Source organism: Dermatophagoides pteronyssinus, unplaced genomic scaffold (assembly GCF_027571235.1).
Source record: "Dermatophagoides pteronyssinus isolate colony J.1.1.1.1 unplaced genomic scaffold, Derpt_VIB-CSIC_2022.12 sq0014, whole genome shotgun sequence".
In the NCBI taxonomy this organism is placed as follows: Eukaryota; Metazoa; Arthropoda; class Arachnida; order Sarcoptiformes; family Pyroglyphidae; genus Dermatophagoides; species Dermatophagoides pteronyssinus.
Window position 1 is genome coordinate 378,989 of NW_027461538.1, and position 12,086 is coordinate 391,074.

The window sequence follows — 12,086 nt, forward strand, 5'->3', positions numbered from 1 at the left end:
ATAATTATTATTCATAAATTCATCATCAATAACAAAGTTTTTTGTTTTTTACTTTCGTAATGATTCTGACAAAATTTTAAAATAGAAATATTCACCCTAAACCAAGACGCACACACATTTCAATGATGATTCAAACATTCATTTGCAAAATAAAATTCTCGAAACATTGATGAATGAAATTCTTTGTGGTGATAGTCCGCATCTTTGAAACGAATTTTTTTTTGTTTTTGTTTTTCAATGTCCATTTCACAATTGGCAGAAAAAAATGAAATTTTTTTTCTTCAAAAATCAATAAGTTTTGCGAAAAAATTTTTGCATAAGTTTTGGAACATCAAGTAAACACACTGAACAAACAAACACCGAGAGATATAACCAGCAAACAACAAAACAAAGTTTAAACATGGAAAAAAATTTCCCGCTTTTATCAAATGTTTTTTTTTCTGGGAGATTCAAAGAATCACCAACACACACCAAGTGAAACAAATTCCAATTTGAAACTGAATTGTAACCAACATTGATGCAATGTTTTTATATGAAACTAACAACAACCCCCACATCAACAACAACAACAACAATCTATCAAGTGATTCAACTCAAAAAGGCTATATAATAACTTTTTTTTGAACAAATATTTTGGATCGATTCTATAGGATTCTTATTCATTTCATTTCATTCACAGTTCATCATGATTGAACATAATCAATTCTACTATCCTTATGGAATTATTTTGGGAACTTTTAGGGATGTGAATGAATTGATATTGTCATTATGTTTTATCATCATTATCATTATCATTATCATACAAAAATGATTTGAAAATTGTAAAGAATATTTGAAAATATTTCAAGTTTTCCTTTGTGTGTGCCCGATGAACTTTAACAACAACAACAATCAATGTTTAAATGTTTTGAATTTTTCTTTTTTTTAATATATTCTTTTTTTCTGATTGTTGTTGTTGTTATTGAACGAAAGAATGAAAAACATAAATTCAATACGAATATTGTATCAATATTGACATACCTTTTACCGTTGCCATCATCATCATCAAACTTTTTCTTTTTTTTTGCAGGCTAAATTAAATCAGTGATAAAAGAGAGAAAAGAAATATCATAATACTTAAGTTTTTCTTCATTCTTCAAGTACGTTCGTTTGGGTCCGAAAAGTCATTCATTCATTCATTCAATACAATTTGATTGATAAAATAGTTTTTCTCACTGTAAAAAATCAATTCAAGCCGAGAGCAATGATTTTAAAATGGAAATGGGATGTTTTTTTCCCAATATCATCATCATGACCGTAACCGTATATGCAGAATCGGATTCAAGTCTAGGTTCAAATCAATTTGATTGAAATAAAAGTTGAATTTTGGTTTTTCTTTGAATTTTTGATTTTTTTGAATTTCATCATTTTCACTACAATTAATCAATTTTTTTTCTCCGAATTATCATTCTGTTAACCTTCAAAGTTAAAAAAATTCGCAACTTTTTTTCCCTGTTACATGATTAAAATTCAATCATGTAACAAAAAACGAAAATTCAAATAGCAAAAAGAATGGTTGTCGATAACAAAGTTTATGGGTTCGATATTTTTTCTTTCTTCTTGCGTAACAATATTGATCGGTTTTTCTTTTTCTTTTCATTCCATTCAATTCACCAAAAGTTTGTTTTTCCCCTTGTATATTCTGATCGTACAGAAATAAGAAAAAAAAAACGAAAGGAAACAACGACAAAGCCACACACACATTTAACGATGATCTTTTTTTGCTGCACCGATCATCATCATCATCCTGGATGTTGATGTCGATGACGATCATCAACATTATATTTTACAATAAACAAAATTTTTGCTGTTGTTATTCCGAAATGGAGAAATATTCAAAACGAAGAAGAAGAAGAAAAAAAAACTGTTTTAAAGATTTGAAAAGAACCATGAACTTTGTTCACATGATGAAAATTTTCAAAAATATTAACGCAAGTGAAAAAAAAGTAAAAGTGAATATTCAATGTTCAATAATGTTTTGTTGTTGTTGTTGTTGTTGTCATACAATTTGTTGTTGTTGTTGCTGCGAAGATCATCAAATCAAACGACGATGAATTTTATTTTTATTTTTTTCTCTCGTTTATGTATCTTTGGTTGACTAAGTTGCTAAGCTAACCAAGAGAGAGAGAGAGAGAGAGAGAGAAAGAAAGTCAAATTCAAATGAATTGCCTGAATATAAATCTAAATATCTTTTCCGCATTTTCATGTCTCTCTCTCTCTTTCGTTGATGATGGTGATGTATTTGTACGCGTTTTTTTCATTATTTGTTCTTCGAAAAAAAAGATTTTTGAATTTTTCAATCTTTGGATCGTTGGATTTGTACCAAATGAAGAAAAAAAAGATTTATTCGGGCAAAAAGAAAAAAAATGTTAGCCTAGGAATCGTTCACATTTTTATTTTTCTGGAATCCGTTTCTAGATAGATAGAAAAATTCGCATACACTTTTCATGTTTCGATTTTTTTTCACTTTTTTATTTGAAACTATCAAAAAGCTATAGGATTTTTCCATCATATCCTCTCTCTTTTGGCAAAATGAAATGAAACGATCGTTACATGTCGCGTTGTTTTTTTTTTTTTTTTTTTGTTGATATGTTTCACATTTTGAGAAATTTTTCTCTCTTGATCCGATTCTTTCAATTCGTTCATCTCGTTTTTCTCAATGGCGGCAAATCATCATGGCCAAAAGAAGCTTTAGTAGTTTTTTTCTGTACTTTACGGTCAATTAATTTTTTTAATTTTCCATTTTGTTTTTCCAAAATTTTTTTCGACGTTGTTTTCAATTTCGATTTTGGTTTTCAACAACAACGACAGCTAAAATAAAACAATTTTCAATAAAGCAAAACAAAACAGAAAAAATCTATCAACGTAGAATCGAGAGATGAATGAATGAATGGATGGATGGATGGATGGTGGCCAATGACTCAATCATTTTTGTTTGTTTGTTTGTCTTTTGATAATAAGAAAAATGAATTTGATTTTTGTCAACTTTTTTTGGCCATTCGGTTGGATGTTGTAACGGGTTACAGAAAGCATTAGTTATGATGATGATCATTGTTAAAAAAAAACATTACCAATTTTCGTTACCAATTTTTACAACTAAACATGTTTACAGCCAGAATTTTGGGTTTTAAAAAGAAAAAGAACAAAAACTAAATTAATCATTGTCGAAGCAGCCAAAATTCATTCGAATCAATTACGAATTAGTTTTTTTTGTATTTCTATTTTGTAAATACCCAAATAATAACATCTGACCTATAAAAAAATGAAATGAAATAATAATAACCTCGATATCTTTTTACGTTTGGTCAAACATTGATAAACATTATTATTATGATTGGTAAACGATAGAAAATCCATTGGTAACAATTAAAGCAAATTATCGTTTGACCATTTGCTGTTGTTGTTGTTGTTGTTGCTTGATTTAATTTCTACATTACATTTTGTTTATTGATTCACATTTGTGTTTTATTATTCGTTTGTTAAGCTTTCTTTGGGATTTTTCTCTTTTGTTTATTTTGGCGCAATATTCGATCATCATTGATTCTGGACATGTCATATTTTACATCATAAATTCTCTATTCTCTATTCGTTTGGTTATCCTTTTTTTTCTCCCATTTTTTGTCTCGTTTTTTTTTGATATTTCGGTTGGCTGATTGTTTTCTCGTGGCTGCATTCGACATTGATTTTCTTTTCTTTTTTGTTTGTTTGTTTGTCGATGACAATAGTCACTATTAATACAATTTTATATCAACTACTACCGTGTTCATTATTTTTGTTTTGTTTTGTTTTGTTTCGTGGATAAAATTAATCACAAATGATTAGTTACAATGGATTTATTCTATTAGAATTTGTTTTCTCTGTATCGATGATGGCTAAATCGCTTTGTTTCATTTTTTTTTCTCTTCAAATGTATCAAAACTGTAATTTGAAAATGATTTTTTCCCTCCTTTTTCATTTGTATCATTGAGTTTTTTTCTCTACAAAAAACAAGAGTTTTGATTTTGGAATTTGGACCTAGATCAAAATTAGCCATTTAAACGTTAGGGAAAAACTGATGAAATTCCTACCAATAAAATATTTCAACGTCAATCATCAAACAACAAACAACAACAACAAAAAATTTGTTCATATTCGAAGTCACAATATCATCAAATGAAGCACAAACACATACAAAATAATAAGAATTTTTCCGTTTCATTTATATTTTGTTAAGTTTCTCCTCTCCAGTCTTCTTCTTCATCTTCAACTGAAAAAAAAAATTTTCTGGTATTAAAACTTTTTTTATAATTAAAGAATGCTTCATTTAATTTTGAAGAAGACGAAGAAGAAGTGAAGAAGAAAACTTGTGTACCAAATAACTTACCAACGATGTGTATATATAGTCTATTATTATTGTCGGGTGGGGAAGGGGGAATCGACCAAGCAAAAACAAAGAATCTTAAAGATTTTAAAGATAATCAAAGCTTATGACTGTCAAAAAACAGAAAAGAAAACGAAAGAAAGAAAGGATTCATTTGTCGATTCATTTCTTTCTTCTTTTACGGCTTTCAAAATGATGAGACATTTCCCCCCAGTTTCTCTATTTTTCTCTGTTGAATCAATTTCCATTACCATTATCTTCGTTACTAATTAACACTTTTTTTCTTTTGTTTTAAAAAAAGGGAGGAAAAAAATTTCCTCAAGATTATTATTATCAGTAAATGTTACCAGTGATTTTTTCTTTTTCGAAGAATATTATTGAATACTGAGGACGGTGAAGGGAATTGGAAATTGAATTTTTTCTCAGTCAGTCTTGAACATCATTTTGGGCACGAATTCTCGGTGTTTGGGTTTTTTCATTCTGGAATTTTTTATTTTCAAAAATTTTTTTGAAATCCTATTATTTACATGTGTCAATTATTTGTCGAATTAGCCTTGTCTATTTTTCACTTTACTTTCTTCATTCAGTTTCATTCAATTCAATCATCATAAAAATTTAGAAATTTCTTTTCTTTTCCCGAATTTAAATTGATTAAATTTTTTTCAATTTTTCTTTCTGTTTGTTTGACAACTTATTCAACTGCAAAGACACATCATATTGAGGCAAAACGAAGAAATTCATGATTTTTTTTTTGTTTTTATTTGATTTTTTTTACACAGTTTTTTCGGTTGCCAAAATATGATTTTTTGGACAGTTTTGTTTGTGTTTGCCCTGAAGTTGTATTTATGATTTCAGGTTTGGTTTTTTCTGGTTTGCATTTCAATTTGATTATTATTAGACATGTAAATTTCATCCATTTGATAAATCAAATTTTCCATAAGTTTTTTTTGTTCACACAAGAAAAATGAAAATAAACACTTAGGAAGAGAAAGAAGGGAAAAATACCATAAATTTTGAACAAAAAAAATTGAATTTTCAATATTCAACTCGAAAAACAACAATGAAGAAAAATATGCATCGTATGCAGATATAAACATGGATAAAGGGAGAGAATTTATTAATCAAAGAAGAAAACAAACAAACGAAAACAACAGCAATGATGATCATCATCAAAATGATCATCATCGTTGATCAAACACACACACAGACTGAGAATTGAATTTTTCAAGTTTGTTTTCAGTGTTTCTCACTGTATTAGAATAAAATTTCCATCTCTTTAACTTCAGCAACAATACAAACGTTTGTCAGTTTTTTTCTTCATATATTCGCTGTTGATTATGTCCTCATATTTTTGTCGATTTTTATATCCATATCCATAACTATATATGAATTTCAAACTAGATAAACAAATGCAAAGTCCAAAAAAAAGAAAATGATGATCCAGAAAGAAAAAGAAAAAAACTTTAATTTCCCACGTGTATCATAAAATGAACATAGCATCCATATTTGCTTTTGCATCTATACCGTTGTCGATTCATGCGATTCATTTTTTGTTTCGATCCAGATGGAAAAAATATTGTTTTTTTCATCCATATTGCTGCATTTGCAGAATAAGAAAATTCACGACAATATTTCTGCCAAAACAAAGAAAAACAAACAAAAATCATCATCATCGAATGATGATGAAACGCTTTGGACAACAAAACCAAAAACAAAAAAAATGAAATGAAAAAATCATTTTTCTTTACCCAAAAACAAATTATTACAATGACGACGATGATAACATTGATATTGTCTTAATTGTTTTTGATATATGATTTTTGTTTTGTTTGTTTTGTTTTTCCTTTTTGGATTGATGAGAAATATATGTGGCTTCTTCGTTATTTCGTAAAATTTGCTACATTTTTTCCTTCCCAAACGATGATTGTACAAATGTTGATCGAATCAATCATAAAAACCAAGTGAAAAAAAATGGAAAAAAAACAAACTTTTAACGACAATCATTTTGTTACAAACGCAAACAAACAAACAAATGATGATCATCATCATCGTTTTCAATCAAAAAAAATAAAGTGAAAAGAATGATTTCCGTTTGTGATTTTTTTTTCTGTTTGCAGAAAACTTTCAAATATTTATTTTTTAAAACTTTGAAGATTTTTTTTGAGAAAATCAAAAAAAATCTACCAACACAGAAAGTGATGGGTTATTTTTAATTTTTTATTCTATTAACACAGACGCACACACAAGGCTAAATATAAAAAAAAAACAGAAATTATTAATTTAGTGTAGTTTTTTGTTGATGAAACGTGATCAAAATAACATTTTTGTTCAAAAACCAGTGTAAATTACAATTGGAAAATTGTAAATTATGAAATTGTTTTGCTGCTTCTTTCTTGACCTATCAAACTAACTTGGTAGTTTTTTTTTCTGAAATTTTCAATAAATTGACAACGTTAAAAAATAACGGTTTATTTATTTTATCTTCCAATTTTTTCAATTTTTGCATAATTGAAAAAAAGGATTCATAAACCCTTGTTTGTGTGCCAGTGTTAAGTGTGTCCGTTAAGTTTTTGTCCAAGATATTATTGTTTATCACCCGATTTTCATTGATTCTAATTTATGTTTTTTTTTTTTGGTTTATTATTATCATTTTCGTCGGTCAAAATAAAAAATTTAATGCTTGACTGAGCCAACCAAAAAAAAGTTCAATTTTTTTCTCTCCATGTTATTATCAACGAAAAATGATATTCAATTCTTATTATTATTTAAAGTCTATTTAGACTTTTATCGTCAGGATTTACTTTTTGATAATATTTTTTCTCACTCTGAAATCATCATCATATTAAATATATGTGAGTGAAAATAAAGAGACAGTAAGATTTTTCCTTTCCTTAAAAAAATTCTCACTTTCTCAATGTACGATTCTTCTTCACTGTTTGTTTGTTGGCAATTCAGAATTTTCTTCTTTCTGCAAAATCAAAACTAATTTATTGGCTAAACATGAATGGCTATTGAACACACCGTCTTGGAATCATAAATTGGATGACCATTTGGTTATTTTTCATTTATTTTTTTCTTTCCTTTTCTTTTTTGATTTTCACTGTAATCGAAATCCAGAAAACCATGAAAGTTTTTGGCCTGAATCAGAGTTTTTTTTTGTTTCAAGAATTCAACCGCCCGTTGTTTCGATCATCATTTGTTTTTATCATCGTAATATTTTATGCATAGAATTTGGCTATCGTTTTGTTTTTGTTTTGGTTGACAAAACAAAAAAACAAAAATCGTAATCATCATTCAATTCTAAACACACAGACACACAGTGAATCCAACAGTTGATTGAAATCGATTTTTTCTGTTCACCAAGGACGATCAAATCAAAAATCAAATCCAATCAAAACACATATTGTGTTTGCATTTTCTTGTTCTTTTTGCTACTGGATGATGAAAATTTCAATGAATAATTGAAAAAATTGATCAAATACGGGAATTGAATTTTTTTTTTGAAATTATTTTCTGAAAACAAACTGATTCGAATGGAATTCTATTCAATGTTTGATTAATTGATAATCTTTTTTATTTTTCTTCCAAAATATTCATCAATTTTTCTTGTATTGAAAAATCGTTAGATTTTCCTTTGAAACAAACTGAAAAAAAAATGAAAAAATCCCCTGTACAAAAAATTACAAATTTGAAAAAAATTGTCCAGATTTTCTATTTTCCAAAACTCAAAACCAAACATATATAAAATGTTGAATATGAAATGTTCAAACAGCCAAACAGAAAAAAATGAAAAATTAAATTTTTCTTCTTCTTCTTCTTCTTTTGCTTTGTATCCTTTGATCGATCTGTGTAAATCGTATGTTTGTTTTTTTTTATATTTGCCCATGATCAACCATTAATCTACAATGATCTTTTGATGATGATGATGATGATGATGGTTGAACTAAATTGAAAATTGAAATCGATTCATTCAATTCATTCACCATATGTATGTCGACATAGCCGATTCTTTCCCTTTCCCTTTTTTTCGTTGTTTGTCATTTACAACCACAGAAAATAATCATCCATTGTCGAATAGGAATGAAAAAAATACAGTAAAAAACCCCAATCGACTAAAAGAATTTTTTAGCGATCAAAACCCACAGCAAACAAACAACATATGAAAACATGAATCAATCGAGCTTTTACCGCATAATAATAATCAAAATACAAACAAACAAAAAAAAATGCTTTCGTTTGCAAGGTTTGTTTGCCGACTATTTTTTATTATTATTTTTGGTTCAAGCAATGGAAAAAATCGAATCAATTCTCCAACAACAAGCAAAAAAAATCAGTTATTGAGTTTGATGATGATGAATAAAATAAAGAAGAAGAACAAATCGAGAATATAGTAGAATTAGAATAAATGCAAGATGAGCTTTTTTTTCTCTCGATTTCAAACGACAACAACAACTGAAAAAATGTAAAATCGATTAATGACGATCAATGACAAAATGATAATAATAATAATAATGATGATAACGATTTTTTTTGTTATACTGGATATGTCTCTTTTTGTATAAAATAAAAAATCGAAATTACAAGTGAAAAACAAATTATTATTATTGTTTGTTTTGTTTTTGAAAAAATCTTATGATTTTTGCAAATGATTCCTGTAGGAAAAAAATATGCTTGTTTTTCGTTTTGTTGTTTTTTTTTTCTTTTGGAAAAATCTGTTTCAATTCAATTCAATCAATGATGGCATATTTAAATTTTTGGTGACATTTTCAATCTTTAATCTAGGAAACTAGATGGCAGCACAATGGTTTTATTTATCCATTAATTATCGATTTTTGTTTTTCAAATGTTGAATCTTCGAAAACCAGAAAAAAACCCCAAAATCAACAACAACTTTGAGAAAGATATTCATTTGAAAACAATACGTTTATCACTATGTTTTTTTATTATTATTTGTTCAATATTTGTTTTTTTTTGTGAAAACAGTTAATCAATTAACTATTTTCTTCGATAATTAGCTCTGATTAATTAATTATAATTATAATTATAATAATTATTTTTTTTAATTTTACAAATAAAAATTATATAATTATTTTTGTCATTTTTTTTGTTTTGTTTTTTGGTTTATAAGTCGATATTACAATTACAATAATAAATAACAATAATTATAATTTCATTCAAATGTCTGAAAGACTATATTGACTGTATGTTTGTGTTTGAAAAAAAAACAGAATTTTCTATTATAAATGATTGTTTGTTTGTTTTTACTTGTTTTTGGTTAACTGTTTGTTATTGAATATGTTTGTGTGGAGAATGTGATATTTAGATTTAGATTAAGATCTGAGATTTTGTTTACATTTTTAAAATTATTATGTTTGGTTGTTTCGAAAAAATAACTATCACTTGTCATCAATGTTTGTGTCAGCGTGTGTGAGAGAGATATTCCCCCCCCAAAAAAAGATAATAATTACGGTTATCACTATTTTATTGAAAACCAGAAAAAAAATAAAAATAAAAATACTGACTATAATAAAGAAATATTGTTTTTTGATAATACTTTCTGTTGTTGTTGTTATTGTTGATCATGTTTGGATTATTCTAACAAAAAAAAAACAAAAAATCTGATTCTGATGTCGATTCTGTATACAATCGTTATGTACACCGGCATTGCGGTTTTCAGTGAAAAAGAAAAAGAAATTCTTCAAATAACAAGTTAAAAGTTGATAAATAACAATAACCAACAACAACAACAACAACAGAAAATTAAAATGCAATAAAGGCATCACTGATTAGTCGTTTTTCTTTTCATGTGTGTATATATTCTTTGTTTTGTTTTGTTTTGTTTTGAGATAATCATTATGGCTATAGAAAAGAAGAGAGAAAAATGACATTCTGAACCGAAAAAAACAACAACAAATGATTCAAGACAACAACAACAACAAATATTATAATAACAAAAGATGTAACAATAATAACAATATATTTGACATGAACTTTTTCTTCTTTTTTTTGTGGACAATTTCGATAATGTTGTACAATTTGGCGGTAAATGAAACCAAGAAAGAAAACAAGAAAAAAATGAAAGAAATTATCAATACTGTGAGCATTTTAGGTTTTTCGTTTGTTTTTGTTTTGGTTTGTTGATGATAATGATTGAAATTTTGATCAGAAAAAATTAAGAAATTAGCCATATTTGGATTATTATTTGGGATTAACTAAAAATAATGATGATAATTTAAATCAATTTGGTTAGTTGATTGATTACATAAATCGTATACATTGTGTTTGATGTGTGTTCAGTGTTTGTTATGTAAGTAAAATTCGTCTACATTTTTATTTTTCTTCTTCTTCTATTGATTTTCACCATCAAGTGCTTCTAGATATTTATTGTCGATCACAATTGGTACTATTTTATGTCTGTAAATAAAAGAAAAGATTATGATTAGTTTTTTAGTTTGAAAATAATTTTTTTCATTCACATATATTATACCTGAATGGTAACAAAAGTATGACGATAACCGGAAAAACCATTTTTATATATGGCCATGGTGAAAAACCAAAAAAACACATTAAACCTAATTGTACCATTTGACATAATGTAAATAAATGAATTTTTCTTTGTGGACATCTTCGTATATAATGATTTGGTGGATAGGCTGCCTTTATAATAAAAATATTGATGTAATTGATTTATATTAGTTATATAATCATATTATATAATGTTACATACTTGTTCCATAAATAATAATGTAATACGTTCAAACATTTGATTGCCACTGAGCGAAGTTATTGCCATATAAAGAAAAAGGCCATCAAGTACGGCAGTTGGTATATAAGCCATTGGATATGGTATTAAAAATACAGATAATCCAATCAATATATGTGATACAATTCCAGTCAGACGTGTTTCACGAACTTTAACAATACTAAATTTACATATTTTATCAATAGAAAAACAAACACAATTGTTATTCATAGAATATTCATAATCATAATCAAAAGTAAAGTAAATTATTTACATTTCATAAACATGACCTTGATCAACACGTTCTTCAACATCGGCTAAACTTCTTACATGTAATGGTGAATGTGGTAATACACCATGCATCCATGGAAATGCATATAATGAAAGAAAACCATTCAATATACCAACAACAAATAAATCCAAATGATAAGCACATCCTTTTTTCAATCTTCAAATTTAAAAAAAAATTTAATGTAATGTAAAATATCAATCATAATAATAATGAAAATTTACTTATTGCATGGATTATTAACCATAGCAGCCGATATATTTTGATCCATAAAGAATAAAAGTGATAAAGAAAAACCAAGACCCATACATGCACCAAATGCTGTCCATGGAAGATCTTCTAATCGTGCACGTTTAAATTGTAGCTCTTCATCATATCGAAAATGTTCGACTATGGTTAAACAACAACAACAAAAAAAAGATAATAAAATCACGAATAATAAGAAAAAACAAAACGAAACATACCTGGTATATCACGAAACACAAATGAACCGATAAAACTAAGAATAATAACTGAACATGGTAATGCATAATCGGCTAATAATTCTCTTTTACTTGCTTGTAGATAAGGACTAATATGATGATCGATGATAATGTATGAATGGAGGAAAACAAAAACAAAATAGAAACCAAGACCGTTATCGTGATTTGAGAAAA

The 12,086-nt window shown here is 27.0% G+C and overlaps 1 protein-coding gene across 4 annotated transcripts in view; it reads right to left on the reverse strand.

The window, feature by feature from the left end:
* Positions 1 to 9,303: 9,303 nt before the first annotated feature.
* The window catches only part of LOC113788537 (solute carrier family 4 member 11-like), a 32,015-nt gene continuing 29,232 nt past the window's right edge, over positions 9,304 to 12,086 (reverse strand). For all 4 annotated transcript variants that reach the window (XM_075821926.1, XM_075821929.1, XM_075821928.1 and 1 more), the window contains 6 exons: positions 11,895 to 12,001; positions 11,655 to 11,820; positions 11,416 to 11,589; positions 11,127 to 11,322; positions 10,887 to 11,056; positions 9,304 to 10,813 (listed from right to left, as the gene is read on the reverse strand). In XM_075821926.1, the coding sequence (XP_075678041.1) occupies positions 10,747 to 10,813; positions 10,887 to 11,056; positions 11,127 to 11,322; positions 11,416 to 11,589; positions 11,655 to 11,820; positions 11,895 to 12,001 (880 nt within the window). In that variant the 3' untranslated portion in view covers positions 9,304 to 10,746. The remainder of the gene's footprint in view (positions 10,814 to 10,886; positions 11,057 to 11,126; positions 11,323 to 11,415; positions 11,590 to 11,654; positions 11,821 to 11,894; positions 12,002 to 12,086) is intronic.